General features: G+C 41.0%; 1 protein-coding gene across 1 annotated transcript in view; it reads right to left on the minus strand.

Moving 5' to 3' along the window:
- DOCK11 (dedicator of cytokinesis 11) overlaps positions 1-19,611 on the minus strand; it is a 170,557-nt gene that overhangs the window by 123,372 nt on the left and 27,574 nt on the right. Inside the window, exons 2-6 of the mRNA XM_008569403.1 lie at positions 9,021-9,137; positions 8,761-8,850; positions 7,984-8,066; positions 6,799-6,868; positions 6,092-6,187 (exon numbers count right to left, since the gene is read on the minus strand). Of these exons, the coding sequence (XP_008567625.1) occupies positions 6,092-6,187; positions 6,799-6,868; positions 7,984-8,066; positions 8,761-8,850; positions 9,021-9,137 (456 nt within the window). The remainder of the gene's footprint in view (positions 1-6,091; positions 6,188-6,798; positions 6,869-7,983; positions 8,067-8,760; positions 8,851-9,020; positions 9,138-19,611) is intronic.

Consider the following 19,611-nt stretch of genomic DNA (forward strand, 5'->3'; position numbering starts at 1 on the left):
GGAAGTCCAGGCCCATGAATCGAGGCACACTGGGAGGTTTGGGCTTGTACCCTTAAGTGCCCAGTTACAGGGTGAGGGATCATAGAAATTCTTCCTGCTTCAAGCATGCCTTCCATTTATACAGAAAGAGAGCATGGTCAAACTATGAGAGCAAACGCTCCAAGTTCCAACTAATTTCAATAATGTTCAACTAAATAATAGTTATAACACAATTCTCAGAGGAAAAAGCAATGTTGGCAAAATTCCTTAGAAGGTTCTGGCTGGGGCCGGCCCGTGGCTCACTCAGGAGAGTGCGGTGCTGATAACACCAAGGCCCCGGGTTCGGATCCCACATAGGGATGGCCGGTTCGCTCACTGGCTGAGCGTGGTGCTGACGACACCAAGTCAAGGGTTAAGATCCCCTTACCGGTCATCTTTTTAAAAAAAAAAAAAAAAAAAAGTTCTGGCTGAACCTTCTCATGACCACTCTAGCTGTGACAAATCCTGAAATACAATACTAGTGCTATGACTTAGAAGTGAAACCAGAAGAATGTAGGATATATGTTTAGCTCCCAGAAATCCAAAATGGAGATGCACAATCCCTAATGGAGAAGAGCAGGGATAAACGCAATCCATAACCAGAGACGATATCCAAACCTCATTATGATCTATTCATTTCAAAGTATTCCCTATCCATATTTTTCAAAGATGTGTAGCCTATTATGACCAATTTGGTTTATTCCCCCTTTCCTTCCTTTGTCTACTATTTGGTAGAGGTTTTAAAAATAAATAAATGTTTTTATGATACGTGAATGATACACACACACAAAAAAGAGATAAGTGGCCAAAATATGAGCAGCTGGGGGTAAAAAGGGCAAAGCAACAATTAGTTGGAGACAAGTGGCAGCTGTCCCCTTCAGGACACCAGGGTCACCAGGGTGCCTCAGAACCCCCGCCCCCCCCCCATGAACTTAAGGTTCCTGCCTGGCCCCTGTAAGTGCTGGAGTTTTCACCCTCAGGGGTAGATAATACACAAGCCGAACAATCAATCTTTGACTAATTGATTGTATTAGTTTTCTATTGCTGTTGTAACAAATGATCAAAAAAAATATTGGCTTAGAACAACACAAATTTATTATTTTTATAGCTCTGTAGGTTAGAAGTCTGACATGGGTCTCATTGGGCTAAAATCATCTTTCAGCAGGGCCATGTTCCTTTCTGGATGCTCTAGAGGAGAATCCATTTTCTGGCCTTTTCCAGCTCCTAGAGGCTGCCCACATCTCTCAGCTTGTGCCCCCTTCCTCCATCTTTAAAGCCAGCAACATAACATGTCTCTCTGACCCTGCTCCTGTCTACGTCTCTTTACCTGACTGTCCTTTCTGCCTCCGTCTTCCACTTATCAGGACCCTTGTGATTCCATTGGGCCCACCTGGATAATTCAGGCCAACCTCCCTACCAGCTGATTAGTGACCTTAATTCTCCTTTGCCATGGAAGGGAACATTCACAGGTTGCAGGAATTAGGACACAGACATCTTTGAGTCGTGGGCATTATTCTTCCTACCACATCAATCAATCTGTACTTCACAAATGATGAAAGAAATGTAAAGCATGCACGTTTTATAGGCAATTGTATTTTGATTTATAATATATGGGCTCCTAGAAATGTTGAAAAGTTGTATGTAAAACAAATTATAACTTAAAGGTCTTAGAGAAAGCATTTAAAGGAATCCTGTGGTAAATTGCTTTGTAAAGATGTTAATTTCCTAATATCTTGTTTTATGAATCCAGATTTCCATATATTCTGTTTACTCAGTGTTGGGCTAAAGCTTAAGTATGGGTAAAACACTTCAATATTTTGAGAAAGTTAAGGGAGTGGAGTAGAGTCAAAAACTATAGGATCATTTTTTGACAATCCACCCAGAATTATAACCTTGCACATGTGTTTCTGAGCCTGATAACTCTGATAGGAGATATAATAAAGACGTGAGTCTCACTCAGCTAGTGAACACTGACAGTGTACTGGTTAAGAGCACAGGCTCTGGCATGAGCCTGTCTAGGTTCAATTCCACCTCCGAAAACTTTGAGTTGTGTGACCTTGGGTGAATTACTGAATTTCTCTGTGTCACACTTTCCACATCTACAGGCTAAGAATAATAACAGTACCTATCTCATAGGGCTGCCCTGAGGATTAAATGAAATATAGAATGTAAAACACACAGTATGGTGTCTGGCACATATTAAGTTCTCAATAAATGGCTTCTATTATTATCACCACAGGCTGAGGCCCATGCTTAGGTGCAGGAGATATACAGGAAGAGTCCTCCAACTTGGATTCATTACTTTCAGGGCTTGAAAATGAAAATGAGAATAGGACCCGATCACTAAAGGAAAGCAGCAGGCAAAATATTAAATTAAGATAAAATTTGAGTCTTCCCTTGGTAGACACCCGTGGTTTCTGCTTGCAGGCTATGTGAAAGACAGACTGACCTTCAATCTTTAATGGAAGTCTGAATCATCCCCAGTAAACCGCATGATCTTATATTGAATATCTGAAGGAACAGTTATATTTGGTATCAGAGAATAATTTGCTCAGATCATCAAGTAGCTTGTTAGTTTTTTCTTTGGGTTTTTTAAAAAAAATTTTATTGAATCAAAATTGATTATACATATTTTGGGGGTTCAACATTGAGATATGTTGATCAAATCAATATTACTAGCATATATATTGTTACAAATCATACTTACTCTTTATGCCCCTTGTCCAATCTCTCCCCATCCCCCTCCCCCCTCTAATTACCCTAGATTTCTTCTCTCCTTATGAGAGATTAATGATTACTCTATTGATTTGTTGCCTAGATAATCTGCCCAATGCTGAAAGGTGTGATCAGATCCCCTAATATTTTTATAGAGCAGATGCTTCTTCTGTCACTCTGGAATGGGCTTCATGCAGAGCGAAATCCTCTTCTTATCTTTATCTCTGCTGGTGACTCTCCTTGTGTCAATGCACTCCAGTGGCTGGCAGACCATCTGAGTGGTGGTTGTGGCATCTAGCCACTTTCGCGTCAGCCTTGATTACTGTGGTGGCTGTGGTGGGCCACCCACATGGAGGGGATGTTTTTTGCATGCTCCTTGGCACTGGCAGTGTACCAGGTTGTGGGGACAGTCCAGTCCCCAGCTCTATACCATGGGTCCCCGGGCAGGCCCTGAGGTGCTGGCACAGTGTGCCTGGTTGTGGGAGGGGGATCCGGTCCCCGGATCCATCCCTTGGGTCCCTGGGAGGGCCCCAAGATGCTGGTGCAGTGTGCCTGGTTGCAGGAGGGGGGTCTGGTCCCTGAATCCATCCCTCGGGTTCCCGGGTGGGCCCTGAGGTGCTGGCATGGTGTGCCTGGTTGTGCGAGGGGGGGTCCAGTCTCTGGCTCTATATCTCAGGTCCCCGGGTGGACCCCAAGGTGCTGGCACAATGTGCCTGGATGTGGGAGGGGGGGTCTGGTCCTCTTCTTTATGCCATGGATCCCTGGGCAGGCCCCGAGGCACTGGTGCAGTGTGTCTGATTGTGGGACAGGGGTCCAGTCCCTGGCTCCATACCTTGGGTTCCCAGGCAGGCCCTGAGGTGCTGGCAGTGTGCCTGGTTGAGGGGAGGGCAGTCAGGTCCCTGGCTCCATCCCTCCAGTCTCTGGGTGGGCCCCGAGGAGCTGGCAGTTGTGCCTGGTTGTGGGAGTGGGGTCCGGTCCTTGGCTCCATACCTTGGGTCCCTGGGTGGGCCCCAAGTCGCTGGCACAGTGTGCCTGGTTGAGGGGAGGGGGGTCTGGTGTCCGGCTCCATCCCTCAGGTCCCCCGGCGGGCCCCAAGGTACTGGTGGTGTGCCTGGGCCGGAACTAATTTTTTGTCCTTTGCTTACTTCTGAAATGGGGGAACTTCCTGTGGGAACCAGTACTTGAGCTGTGTGGTTGAGCTAAATTGCTGCTTTGCTGCTGTTTCCCTAGGGAAGGCTTTCTGTGAAGCTCAGGGTTTAATGGTTGACCTTATAGGTGCTTCTGGGACTGGGTACACCTGGTGGTGTAAAAACTCTGATCTAGACCTGAGTTTTTTCATCAAACCACACCCCATGCAATTCTGCATTCCTGACCAGTCTCCTCTGAGTGGTCCTGTGCTGATTGGGGGGCTGACTGGCTGTCCTTGCTGTGTCCCAGTGTTTTCCTGGTGGGCCCATCTCCTCCACTGCCTGTGTTCCAAAGATTTCCCATGGGACGGGCCCTGTGCCGGTCTCTTGTGATGACTCACTGGCCTCTGAATGGCTCCCCTTTTTCAGTTGTTCTGGGTCCTTGCTCCTGTGTGGTCACACAGGAACCCTATTAGTGTTCTTGGTGTCCTGGGGCCACCAAGGCCACCTTCTACCCCTGCTGCTTCCAAGCAACTCCATCTTTAGGGCAAAGCTGTGGCTTCTGCCATCTCCTGCTCCATGAGCTCAGCAGCTCCAGCCTTAAAGCGGCTGTGGCCCAAAACGCTCCGAGCAGTTTTTTCTTTCTCTCATCGTGGTTCCTCCCACCTTCATGAACTCCATAGGACTCTCCTCCTCATCCCCTGAGCTCCAGCAGCCCCAGCTTGGCTGTTGTTACATTTTAATAGTTGTAAATTGGTTGATTTGTGGGAAAGAGTGATGCTGGAGACCCTCTATTTCACCATCTTGACCAGAACTCTTCCTTTGGACTTTTGTTTGTGTCTTTGTTTTGGGGGGGTTGTTTTTTATTTGTTTGATTTCTTTATGTGTTTTTGTTTTATTTTCTATTGAAACATAGTTGACTGTACATATCTGTGAGGTACAGAGTTGAATACCAATACCTGTGTGTAATACGTAATGCTCAAATCAGGATAATTAGTATATTCAACATTAAACAGTGTAATCATTTTTCATGTCCCTTTACCAATTCTTCCCTTACCTCCCTACCCCTCCCCCTTCCCACCTCTGGTAACATCAGTTCCTTTGGACTTTAATGGCTCTTCACAGTCTCCTGAACAAAAGGCACTCTCATGTCTGAGGCATTCAAGGTTCTGCACAATTTTATCCCTTTTGATGTTTCTACTTTTGTCTCACACAAAACCCTTACACAAATTCACTATCTGGCTGAACTACAAAACCTTCTAGCTAGGCTGTTCTGACCGTACTAAGGTACTGCTCTGTACCTTAATTAATTTTGTATATCTCTTATCTAGTCTCGAGGTTACTGGAGACCAGTGGCCCCATCTTATATATCCATATATTTCCCCACAGTGACCAGTATAAGCACCTAATTAATATTTGTTAAAGAAATGGATTACCCTATCCTTCCGCTCATTAAATTAATTTGCAAATATGAACCTTTGATGCTCCCTTTTTTCAAAGTTATTTTCCTCATTCAACTGATGGCCTCCTTTTTAAACTTCCTGATTCAGAAGATAATAATTACATTTCTTTTAAAAGTTGCACTTATGGGCCGGCCCGGTGGCTCACTGGAGAGTGCGCCACTTGGGAGCGCAGTGGCGCTCCCGCCGAGGGTTCGGATCCCATGTGGAGACCGGTTCCCGCTCACTGGCTCAGCGTGGTGTGGGCGCAACACCGAGGGTTGCGATCCCGTTGCCGGTCCCCGGTGCGGGCGTGACACTGAGGGGTGCGATCCCGGTACCGGTCGCTCACAAAGGAAAAAAAAAAAAAAGTTGCACTTATGGGCCGGCCCGGTGGCTCACTGGAGGGGGGGGGGGGGGGAGCGCAGTGGCGCTCCCGCCGAGGGTTCGGATCCCATGTGGAGACCGGTTCCCGCTCACTGGCTCAGCGTGGTGTGGGCGCAACACCGAGGGTTGCGATCCCGTTGCCGGTCCCCGGTGCGGGCGTGACACTGAGGGTTGCGATCCCGTTACCGGTCAGTAAAAAAGGAAAAAAAAAAAAAAAAAAGTTGCACTTATAAATTTATCCTGAGGTTTCAGATTTTTAAAATTTCACGCATCTGCAAGAATCTTCTCATTATTATTATTATTTATTATTATTTTTTGCTAGGGCTCATTGTAAAATAATTTCTAGATAGGCTACTTATACCAATATCCTTAAAATGATGCAATAATGTAATAACTACTTCCTACCTTCATGGTAACGGTGATGGTGCTATTTACATTTGCTTTGTGCAACCAGCCTTGTTTTATCACACCACCCTTCTGAGAGCATAAAGAAGATGAGTCCTGAAATAGAGCAAAAACCATAAGTAAAACAGTAGCCAGCCAGCTAGCTAACTAGTCAAAGATTTGGGAGGCACAGAACTAGGCTCTGCCCCAATTCCTACTTAAAGTCCTCCCCCATGAAGATTCAAAATTGTTCACTGTAGAATGAAAGCCTCTGTGCTATGCACACAGTAGGCACTCAATATTTACTAAATCTTATGGGCTCTCTTCTGGGAAAATCTTCTGCATTATGTAAACAGTCAAACTGCACCTCGAAATGTCACAGACATCCGGGCCATCTGTCCCAAGAGAGATGTATCAGGCAGAAGAGTCCAAATGAATCACCACACCACATGCCCAACACAAGAAAAGCAACTCCACTAGCATGTCCCACAGGTGGGGGAACATGTTTACATACAAATCACAGCCCATTGCACTTGATTTTTCCTAAACCCCAGTTGGAAATGCAACAATTTTTTAAAAATTAAAAAAAAATACTCATTACTTTAAAAGCTGGCCGTAGATCATTCAAAAACAATTCTTTCCCTCATCTTTTCTCAAGGAATTCCCTTTGGAATCTTTTTCAGCAGAAGTGACCTTAAAGAAACCAGAGCAGTTGCTCCCATCCTTACCTCATCTTTGTCACAGTCCTCATCAATCTCAAATACATGATTAGGAATCTTTTCTGGTCTCAGAGATTTGCTAAAAATGCAAGAGAACTGTCTTAGACACTGAACAGAACAGACTGAAACAACAACAACAAAAACAAAAGCAAGATGAGTAGATGTCTTTCTTTCACAAACAAGAAAATGCCAAGATATGACAAGGAGAAATCCCTTTCTCCTTTCCAAACTCAGATTCTCCCCTCTGAGCAAAGCTACATTGCTTTTTTCTATAAGGACTCACACATGTGCAGCCAGCAGCAGACATAACTAAGGCCAGATACATGGAGAGGGCAGAAGTTGCTAAGGAACGTGTGCCAGCACCATTAGTGGTGGCAGAACCTTATCTTCCCCCTGGTCAAAAAGCAACGTAGTATAATTCTGGCTCTTCCATTTGTTTGCTGTATGACGTGGGACTGGACATTTTAGGATTCAGTTTCTTCTCTGGGAAAGTGCCTTGAAAACTATAAAAGGCTACACAAATGTCTTACTTCTCTAGTATTTTTTCCAAAACATTTCCCATATGATATTCTAGGAGGTTAGTAGTATTATAGATGAGAAAAGGGAGAGCTTTAACAGGTTGAATGTCAGGTCTCCATACCGGCCAGCCATCCCAAAAGAATAAACAAACAAAAAAACGAGGTGGAATGACTGATCCAAGGTCATCCGGCTAGTAGTTGGCAGAAATAAGATTTGAACCCCGACAGTCTGAAATAGATGCACTGTTTCAAGGGATGTCTGGGGTGATCACATTGAGCCAAATATCTTCTAGTTTTTTCATTGACACCACTAGAAAATTCCCACTACATTACCCAGAATCAATTAAAGATTTACTTTATGATCAGTACAAGGCTATGTCAAAAAGTTCATGGAAAAATAGAATTGAAAGATAATATGAACCTTTCCATGACTTTTTGCCACATCCTCGTATAGAAGCACCAAAGCCAAAAAGTGAGCACATACATTTTGGAAAGAATTTCAATGAGCAAAGTTAGAATACATTCAATTAACCAAAATGCTGCATTTACCAAACGTGTCAGTTGTTTGAAGTTTTGTTTTATTATAAATTATAACAGAGTATCACAAATGGTTTTTAAAAAGGTAAAAAGTTTAGTGAGTCTCCTCTTGAATGCTTCCCTTGAATTCTAAACTTACCATGGCAACATTCGAAAGTCCCCAGAGAAGTCTTCATACTTGTAGTTTACCACATGCCAATCTGTGCTATAGGTTTTAATACACTAAAAGAAAATAGGAATCTTTAATTTGAAATATAGGAAAAGTACACATGTATCCACTTTTTAAAAGTCTGATAATATGCTGACAGACTTTTAAAGACCATTTGGAAAATGCTGGGACTGGGATCTTCCTTTGGGGATTAACAATGTCTCTCTAACCCAATTGGCAGCAATAAATCCCAAGTCATATGCTCTTTTGAATACTCTGACTCCAAGTCCAGAGAGTATTCAAATCCAAAAGAAAAATACTAAGAGCATATGTTATTTGTGAAAAATGTTTAAGCTATATCCTCTGCATCACATCATATAGACTTGTTATGTAAGTCAGTTAAGTTTAGTAATTTTATTTTCCATTTATAAGAGGGTACTTCAAAAAGTTCATGGAAAAGTGGAATTGAAAAATAATATGAATCTTTCCATAAATTTTTTCTTTTCTTTTTTTGGGCTGGCCATTAGAGGGATCTGAACCCTTCACCTTGATGTTACAAGGCTGCGCTCTGACCAACTGAGCTAACTGGCCAGCCCTGTTTCCATAAATTTTTTTGAAGACCCCTCATATTAAAGGAAAAATGTTTTATATATTTTTATTCAAGTAAATGTATTTATCTATAAATAAATTATGAATATATAAAGATATATAAATATTTTATAAATTTTAAATGTATGATGAATGTTCTGTGGTCTTTGAGCCTCTTACCTCTTTGACAAATAAACTCTGGGCCCTCTTTTCGGCATCTTCTGGTACAGTAGACTGTACTGTTCTGCGCTGACGACTTACCACCGAGATCTAGAAGACAAAGAACATTTTTGCTGTAAGAACTGGCTTAGAAAATGCAGTTTGTTTTCTTTAAAGAAGTGCTTGGTACAGAGTTCAATCCCTGTACCAGCCAGTTGCAATAAATAAATAAACAAAAACACAAACAAACAAATAAATAAATAAAGTACTTATGAACTCACAGATATATCTTCCATTGGAAACATAAGCAGGTCTCTGAGAGGGTCACTGTAAATCTGGGTTTTTCTCTGGGAGATAACATTCTCATAGTCCAGGGGCTCAACAACTTTGGCCTTTTCCTTTAAAAGAGACAAAAATAAAGTTATTATGGTCAAACTCACAAGAGATAAAGTATTCTGTATGTAATAAAGAAATATTATTTCACAAAAGAAGGGATTATTGATGCTAATAAGTACTTAAAGAAGACCTGTTCACAAGAAATATTTTCCTTAACGAGACACACACCAAACACATGCACACACACAGACTCCCCCATGCCAAATACAAGAATTCTGCAGAAAGGGCACCATGTTCTGCTTATTCGTGTGCCTTCCAAAAATTCATTGAATTTTATGTAAAACAACAAGTGGTATATTTGGAAGCCCGTCAGTTGATATTTACCGAATGCACTATTCACTGGGTGACTGAAGGGGAGAAAGTATCAACATTCACGTGCCTACTCTGTACCAGGTACACTGTCCAAAGAGTGAATCAAGTTCCAGAATAATTGGGGCAAGCATGGGTACTGGAGATGCTTGATCCCACGGCCAGGGCAGGAAAGGCAAGGTTGCAGGTGGCAAAGTCAATGGATCCTTGTTGGACTTCAAGGAGAGCTGTCCATTGATGGCAGGGCCCCAGCCTGTGGCTAAAGTTACAAGGAGCAGGGCCAGTGATGCTGAGAAATCCAGGATATGACTTATCGATAAGAGCAGTGATAATAGTTAGCATTCACTGAGCCCTTTCTATACGTCAGGTACTGTGCTAAGTGCTCTCTGTACATTTTCTCATGTAATACTCGTAAAAACCCTATGAGATAGGTTTAATCATTATTCACATCTTACAGATGAGGAAAACCTGGACTTAACTCAGGTCAAGTAACTTGCTGGCCTTCAGAGCTGGAATTCAAACCAGGGTCTGTGACTGTAAAGCTCTGCTCATTCTCCCTCTTGCAGCCTTTCCTCCCCTCAGAAATACATGACGACACTAATGTGCAATATACCAAACTTGGAATAGGATCCCCCTACCTACCTATCATTTTTTCCTTCATTGAACTTATCATGATTTGATACACCATCTATTTTACCTCTCTGCCTATTTGAGGGCAGAGATTTTCTTTCAGTTATTTACTGTTGTAACCCTAGCACCTAGAATAGTACCTGGCACATGGCAGGAATCCAGTATCTCAAAGTATTCATACTCAACCAGAGCCATGTCTCGACATGCCATTCTAAACCAAGGTGGGCGTATATTAGTGATTTCTAATAATGATGTTTTATTTAAACAAAATTATTTCCTTAAAGTCTTATAGTAAAAATATATAAAGAAAACTCAAATTTAAGATATATTAGGCTGCCAGGTTAGCTTAGCTGGTTAGAGCTCAGTGTTATAACACCAAAGTCAAGGGTTCGGATCCCTGCGCTGGCCAGCAGCCAAAAAAAAGGTTAAAACTTAATACCATAATGGAATCAGGATTATATTTATATTTGTGTACATAGTATTTGTGGCAGTCTCCTGTATACTGCATCCACACGATCCTTTGAGAAACAGTTTTTGTATATGGTTCACAATAGGTCACAGCTATATCCAAAGTTCCATATCTGAAAAGCATCTCAGAGTTTCCTCTATAACATTACCTAGAAAGATTAAAGTAAACCACTTTGACCCATGAGAATCAGTGTTCAACAAGTCTAAAGGATTCTAATAAAGATATACTTAATTTCAAGTCTTAAATTTGGATTTGAATACCCATGAGATCAAAGCAAGCTGATCATCCCTATTAGTCTGTGAATACTAGTGCAAAATGAATTGATATAGAAGAAAAAAATCCTACTTGGCATTTTTTATTTTTCCTTTCTGTCTTTTTTCGTGACCGGCAAGGGATTGCAACCCTCAGTGTCGCGCCCATACCGGACCAGACCGGCTACGGGATCGCAACCCTCGGTGTTGCGCCCGCACCTTGCTCAGCCAGTGAGCGGGAACCGGTCTGTATGTGGGATCCGAACCCTCGGCGGGAGCGCCGCCGCGCTCCCAAGCGGCGCACTGTAGCATGCGCCACCGGGCCAGCCCCTACTTGGCATTTTTTAAAAAGAGATTTTGTGGTAGGAAAATTTGACCCCCCTGTGCGGTACCTATCATGTTTTCATGGACCCAAATGAAAGCAAACTGACTGCGTCTTTCAGGTCTAACAGTCTGTGATCAATTTCTCAGAGAAGTTGAATGAATAAAGCCCTATCTAAGAAAGCAAGCTTTAAAGTTGTTTGAGTTCCTTGTATATTCTGGATATTAATCCTTTGTCGGATGTATATTTTGCAAATATTTTCTCCCACTCTGTTGATTGTCTTTTAACTCTGTTAATTGTTTCTTTTGCTGTGCAGAAGCTCTTTAGTTTGATATAATCCCATTTGTTTATTTTTCCTTTGGTTGCCGGTGCTTTTGGGGTCGTATTCATGAAGTCTGTGTCCAGACCTATTTCAATAATCAACCACATTGTATATCGACAAAATAAAATTTAGAAAAAAAATAATAAATAAGAAAGCAAGCTTTAGACACTGAAAATAAAAGTCTTGCTTCTGGTGCCAACTATCTTCCCAATATAGATTGTAAAAACCGTTCTCAAATTTCAATGTCTAACCTGTTGAATTAGCATTTGTTAACTTCTCTTACAATAATTTCACAAGTACCTGCTTTAAGTAAACTTGAAAAATATAAAAAAATCTTCCTTCAGCTTTCTAATGTAGCCATCAGATTAATATGGAAAAGCATATGTCAAAATGAACCGCTCGTTTAAATGTATAGTATATGCCTCTAAAAATGAAACTTACAGCTCCCCGTGTGTTTTGAAGGTCATATATTCATGTCATAGAAAACAAAGTTTCCCTTTTCATTTAAAACTGATTAAACTAAGTGTTCTGGGTCTTCACTCCTACTTCCTTTGTCAGGGGTAAACTCTACCAGAGGAAAGTTGGGGTGGCTATTCTGGGTCCCGCAAAGCTTCCCCTGACAGAAGATCTAGTTCTGTGAATTAGGCTTCATCTCTGTAAGAAGAAAAAGGAGAAGGGACTGAAGTCCTATATTTCCCTTCTAGTAGAATTCAGTTGGAACTCTTTTGGCATCAGAGACAAGGAAAACCTTTGACGTGTAGAATTATCATGATTTAATTGTGGCTCTGCCCAGCTTTCTAGAACATATCCCATATCTAACTTTCCTATTCAGCTTTATCATTCTATTATTAGACTTATATGATTACCCTAAGTGAAGCTTCTAGCACACTCAAAAAAGTGTGTTCTCTGAGGTTTGTAATTTATCCTTTCTGCCAGTTTGCCTGCAAAGGTGATTTTTTATAACTCCTGAAATCTGTGTTATAGCAAATGGTATTTTATAAACATTCAAATAATAGCAAGGTCCTACTGTATACTTCTATACAGTTCCATAGCAGCGTTCAGTAAGAGGCAAAGGCGTTTATTTATACAATCTGGAGAGAAGTGAGCATATGTTTCAGTCTTTTCTTCCTAAGTAGTGACAGGAAAACCATCACCCTAAATTTGGAACCCACTCAGTTTTCACCACGGGGAAAACAAAACGAAACAAAATGATTTATCTTGGGAAGTTCTTATTTACCGATTGCTAAGTTCTCTTGAAATAACTTGCTACTAATATTATTAGCATTTTTTGTTAATTCATTTAAATATCACTTTGCAGTCTTAAGAAAACACTTTCACAAACGTTCTGCCTGTTTCTTACCAAAAACCTGTTAGGTAGACAAGGTGGTATTTTCATCATTTCAACCTTATACAGTATATGAAGAAACTGGCTCAGAGGCTTAAGTTCATCTGTCTACATTAGTTGGAAGACCTGTATTTAAATCCTTTTTCTTTTCTTATCACTCGTTCCCAAACTCGATTTACTCGCCTATAATCCTCATGATTTTTGCCATACATTCCGTATTATCATTTACTTCATATTTTTCTTCAAATCGAATGTCTTCTTCATTGAAATACATTTATTGAAAAAGAAAGCTTTATATCACCCCCATCAAGGAGAATAAATCACCCTTCTTCTAATCCCTAGTAAAATAAAATTTAAAATGCCAATTTTTGTGCCATGGTTTGGAGCACAACATACTCTTTTGTGCTTACTCAGGCCACTAGGGACCAAATCTCAGTGGACTTCCATGCATAACCCCTAAAACTGGGAAGAAATGAACAATTGCCCAAGTTGAGATAACTTTTTGATTTCTATCACAACGTGAAAAGGACAGAGATCCCAAAATGGAACTCATTAGTACAAATTCAGTTGTAGTCTGCTTCTTGGTCCAAAGAGAGAGAATAGTAGATTCTGAGAGTCACTAACGACATCACAACTTAGACTTTACAATTCTGTGGTGGTTCCTGTATACCCACTGTGCGGAATGATTGATCTTTCATCATCTTAACTATATATGTACAAATACACAACCATGCCTGTAACCCTAAAATGAATATGTAAATATATACATGCATGTATATATTCAACCATCTGACCACTTGTATAAAAAGCACACTAGCAATGCTATTCATGCTATCATTAGAAATTTAACCACATAATTCAATTTCACTTTAAATGCAATAATAACCACATAATATTTCTCTGTAAACATTTCAAGAACAGCCTGGGTTACTTCTGCTTAGAGATATTACACCAAAGGTCATTAGCTTACTGGTCAATCTTTTACTTTAGAAACTAGTTCTCCTTAAGAATTCTAAGAATGGGCCGGCCCCTGGCTCACTCGGGAGAGTGCGGTGCTGATAACACCAAGGCCACGGGTTCGGATCCCATATAGGGATGGCCGGTTTGCTCACTGGGTGAGCGTGATGCTGACAAAACCAAGTCAAGGGTTAAGATCCCCTTACCCGTCATCTTTTTAAAAAAAAAAAAAAAGAATTCTAAGAATGGGCCGGCCCCTGGCTCACTCGGGAGAGTGCGGTGCTGATAACACCAAGGCCACGGGTTCGGATCCCATATAGGGATGGCCGGTTTGCTCACTGGGTGAGCGTGATGCTGACAAAACCAAGTCAAGGGTTAAGATCCCCTTACCCGTCATCTTTTTAAAAAAAAAAAAAAAAAAAAAAGAATTCTAAGAATGTCTCTTCTGCAAGTCTAAAGTGAACACTGGTTTCACAGAATCTCTTCTTTATCACACTGGGAGGGAGACCAGAAAGGAGGCAGAAAGCTTAGCAGTGGGGCACAGGGCCAATTTAAAAACATCCCTCTGCCCCCTCTTCTACCAGTACCACCACCACCCCATCTTCGAAATTAAGTTTCAGTGTAAGAAGCAGGGCAACAACTGGTTAAGAGAGAGAATGATCTGGCTCAAAAGTTAGAAGCTCATTTTTGCAGTATTGCAGTCAGACTACAGTTTCAATGGCATCTGAACATTTTCTTATGGAAAATAACAACAGTCTTAGGAAAGAAGTAGCACATTCAAGAAGAGGTAAGTGTCTCCTTCCCATCACTTCTCCACCTCCCTCACTTGAGAATTTCTCCAGACCCCCTACTCATTCAGCTCTCCTTTCATTTCAGACATTTGTAGCACAGTTTAGAGTGCTCTCTCCAGAGAATATCTTAAAATAACACTTTGCACTCAAAATGGCCACTGGGGGCATGCGATTTCCGGCAGCACAGAAAACAAAGTGAGTTCAGTGTACGACACGTTTACTGAGTTCCTATGAAGGTCCAAGCCCTGTGTTAGCCCCTGGTAATGCAGAGATGAGAAGAACAAGTCCTTGACCTTGAGAAGCTCACAGGCTAGCGGGAAGGCAGATAAAGCTGTCGTAACCTAAAGCCCCACTTGGCTTCCATGCATCTACCATACCCTCCCACAGCCACATCTTCTAACAAAGTGACTGTACAAGTGTTTTTGCACGCTAAAGTGTGTCCATCTATTACTATTTATATCAATCAGAAAATTTTCACTGCACGGGTGTATGTGGTCTCAGATCATTTCATCTTACCTTCTATTTTTTTGTTCGTAAACTCTGTAAGATCAGAGACCAGGTAACTGTTAAGAGTGTTGTGTGAAGATGCGAAGCAGCAGAAGTTGTGCTGTGATTAACAGAAGTGAGAAATGCCACCATTGTAGACTGGAGACTTTTAGAGGGGGACCCTGCATGGCATGGTAACAAAGGAACCACAACTCTAAGGAACTTTTTCGTAAGGTTCAAATAAAGAGTACTTGGCTTTGTTATGACCCTATCTTTTCTGAGTATGACTACCTTTCACCAGCTCATGTCTTTCCCTTTTCCCCAGTAGGAATTCCAAGTGCTGAAGGAGCTCTGAATTACTATGATCTGGTGGTGATGCTCGGGGAGGTGGGCCATCTTTTCAATTACAGTCCAACTTGGCCAAATAGACATGAACGTACTTTTACAAAGATTGTTTTTTAGGGAAAATCGTGGCATAAGGGCCTAAATACAAACTGCATTCAAGACACTGACCTTTCTTAAAGCAAACAGCTAGGGAAAGACATCATACTTTTCCATGAGACCATTGGCTCATGCTTACCTAATCCACACTTTGACTCATGCTATTCTCGTGCCAGCCTGACCTCCCACCTCCGTCACCTACAGACAGCCCCTACCCTACTGTCTTTACCATCCGCTGTCGCATTTACTCATACACAGCCTTGCTTTGGCACTTAACTGCTTTGTGAGTGATTTAGTCTCCTAAGCAGATCATAAACACCTGGTAGGGAGGGAAACAGCGCCTTGTACTTTCTCTTACCACTTGTGTTAAGCATTACGATATACCAAGTTAAGCATTTTATATATATCACCTCAATTAATTCTCTCAACAATCCTGCAAGGGAGGTTCTTCTATTATGCCCGTTTTACAGATGAGGAAATTGAGGCTTAGGCAGGTCCAATGTAACACATTCATGGAGCTGGGATTCAAATCTACATCCAATGGACTCGAGCCAGTTTTCTTCTTAACCATGATACACACAGATCTATGTGCCCTGAACTTACCCAAAACAAAATATTTCCTCACCTCCACTCCTACCATGTTTTATTTCTGTGGATCAATTTTTCATTTTAGGATTTTCCAAAACTTATCCCAACTATGCTATCATTTTTACCCAAGTGAGATCTTGCCTTCTCATTGCCCCATGATGCTGCTGAGCATGACTGGCTTAGAGAGCTTGTAATGTAAATGAATTAAGGAGTTTTGCATTTCTAAGCTGTTGCTTCCAATTTAGCATTTGCCATCAATGAGTAGGGATTAGCACCTTCAGTCTTTTACTTGGGGGAAAGCAGTTGGCTGATTCAACAAGTGGGTAAGAATCAAATTACAAAAACAACAGTAAGATATTGTCAAGGGACCAGGTCTAATTCATCTCAATATCCTCCACAGAACCTAGTAGAAAGCCATGCCGTGAGAACTACAAAGCCAGAAGCTCTTGTGGTTCTAGGGATAGCCAGCTGAGTAATACAGAGACTGATCTCACACATATGCCTTCTAAGCCAAAATGGCAGCACACTAGGAGAGAAGGGCAAGTCGTTACCACTTGCAGAATTAATTTTCAGTTCCCGCCTTTAATTTAGGAACAACTTACTGTTCTAAGAATCAGCAAAATGAGACTTCTAAGGTATTTAAATCTAACAGAAGCATTGAGGGAAAATATAATGCATTTTTTTTCCTTTTTAGAGTTTTAGCATAGGAAGAAATTTTTTTTAATGCCAAATGATTTCTCTTTTCCAAATCTATTTAGCTATTTACACAAACTCAAGAACTATTTTTAAAAACCACCAAAGAATTTATTTTTTAAGAAATAAAGAAATAAACAAGACTATATACATGCTGTGTGATTTGTTCACACTCAATTAACAAATGCTTTTTATTACAGCCAACTCATATATCATGCAAACAATCTAGATTATCTGCAAATGAATAAATAAAATTTTGATGAACTCTCCACCCCAAAACTTCATTTTAGTCAGTAATGTTACTCAATATGCTGGCAGAAAGGCAGGAAAACTGATGTGAATTCAATTCCTCCTGGCTTTATGCTAATAAGCGTTTAAACAACTCAAAAGTAAGACAAAAAGAAGTAAAAAAGTGAAAAGGGCTTGAATAAATTGAGAGAATGGCAAAGTACCTTTCTAAAATTAGAAGAATATTGTTTCTATTCTTGAGCACACCATTATTGACAGGAAGAAAAAAACGTGCCTTGGTTATACATAATGACTTTCAAATTAAAGAATTTAACGAGTTCACATAGACAAGCACGATTATTGCAAATAATTTATTCAGGCAAGGAGAAACTAGACTGCACCCACTCTGTGCCTGTCAACGAATCTATAACCTGCCTTGGGTCTTAATGCTCATTGTAAACGTGTAACAAAACAACAACAAAAAAGAAATCTCACTGACTTTTTTCTGAGTTTTATAAACAGAACTATAACATACTTTGTTTTCTTAAGCAGAAAAAAATGTAAAGTGCACAGATGTTCTACGGGTATATGGATTTAGCCGGCTAAGTTACTTAAATTAAATAAAAACATAAACGCCTAAAGGTCCTGTTTATGTCATTTGAACACAGCAGTATAAACTTATTAAGTCACCAAAGCTCAACAATCCGTAAAGCAGTCGCACATCATTTTCCACACTGGATCTGACCATCCCATTAATTTGCTCCTGTTAATGAAGTAAAGAAAATTGATGGGCCCCAATTTGAAAATCAACCTTGATGGGGTAAAAATGCACCCTTCTACAAATATTTTAGTTGTCTATAATTGGTCATATTGGATTTACCCATTAATTGAAATTATCTTTACCTTTTTTTGGTGGCTGGCCGGTATAGGGATCTGAACCCTTGACCTTGGTGATATAACACTGAGCATCTTTACTTTTTTGAACCCACCGATATTTTAAGTGCATACCACCACATGAGATAATATATTCTAAAAGCTATCTAAAGTAAATAAAATGATGATTCTTTTGACTTTTCTTAAGTGTGTCTCTTTAAAACAAAAGTGTGCCAGGAGATGTCTCCCCTCTTTGTATAATATTCCAGGATAAGGTGACCCGATCCATGTGTATCCTATCTATCCCGCTCGTGACTGAATAGGCTTCAGTTGATTCTGTTCTTTTGGTGAGGTGAGGTAGGAGTTTGTAGATGGCCGCCAAAGCCCTCCCTGATCATGCCTCGAATTTTCCTGTCCTGTTGGCCTTAACACACCCTGGGTAGATGATCCTCAGTGACCAGTCTACAGCCACTCCCATGTTGCTCTAGTCAGGTGTAATTAAGCTCAGAGCCTACTCTCCTATTAATAAGTTTTAATTATTTTCCTAACTCTTGTCCAACCGGAAACTCATCTTTCATTTTCCTGTCCACATTATACAGCTTGATGGGGTCTCACTGCTCCTCTAGCGTAGCCTCTCTCCGCCCTTAGAAAGGGTGTTAAATCAGACCAGTAGCCCTTGGGTAACCATCCCCTGGGTATTCAGTTTTTTTACACGTCTTTCTCTAAAACAAAAAAGCCTGCTTTATTATAATCTTTATTGCCTTCTTTAAGCCAATTCTCTTCTCTATAACAAACCCCCTATCACCATAGATACCATTTGAAAGAAGTCTTACGGGTTGACCCCAATAAAGGTTTTTTGAACATTTCAAATAAATAATCTTGAGGTGATGAAAATGTTCTAAAATTGATTGTGGTGATGGCTGCACATATGTTTGAATATACCAAAAGCTACTGAAATATAAACTTCAAATGGCTGAGTTGTACGGTGTGTGAATTATATCTCAATAAAGCTGTTAAGGAAACTAAAACAAAGAAAAACCTATGCAGTTTCACTTCCTTTTACATACAAAAGTTAAAAAAAAAAAAAAAAACCTCCAATATTTAGTAAGAGATGAGTTCCCAGTACAGAAGCTATGTTGCTCCTCATTAGACTGGCTCAGTTCCAATGTCTTAGAATCCCAATCCCACCCTGTAGCCACAGATTGCATTGACCAGGACTTCTTAACAGAAATACAAATCATGTAACTTAGTTCTGTACATTCACTGAGCATCAGTCATGGGCCAGGCAGTGGCCTACAAAGCTGGGAAAACAAAGATGAGCAAACTGTGGGCCCTGCCCTTAACGAACGCATGAACTGAAGGAAGAGACAGAGCCCTAAACAGAAAACTATGATGCCACGGGGTAAGGGATGGGACGGAGGATACAGAGTGCTGTGCAGACGAGGTCCAGGAGTGATTCATTCCACTGAGGAAGGAGGCTCAGAGAGGAAGTAGCATTTGAGCTGAGCCATGAAGGACAGAATAAAAATTCCCAAGGCAGGCAAGGTGAACAAGGCATGAAGGGCAGGGAGAGAGCGTAAGTAATAGCACAGAGGAACAAAGCATGCACCCAGCAAGTCTGGGAGTGCATGGAACAGGGAGAAATGGCCGGGATGAGCTAGACAGGCACGTTTAAGGAGCGCCACTGATGCCAAGGCAATGAGTTTGGACTGTTTCCTAGTGTAGGCGACGGGGAGCCAGCAGAGGTTTTTAAGCAAGGGAATGACATGAA

This window comes from Galeopterus variegatus, unplaced genomic scaffold (assembly GCF_000696425.1).
Source record: "Galeopterus variegatus unplaced genomic scaffold, G_variegatus-3.0.2 Scaffold492, whole genome shotgun sequence".
NCBI lineage: Eukaryota > Metazoa > Chordata > Mammalia > Dermoptera > Cynocephalidae > Galeopterus > Galeopterus variegatus.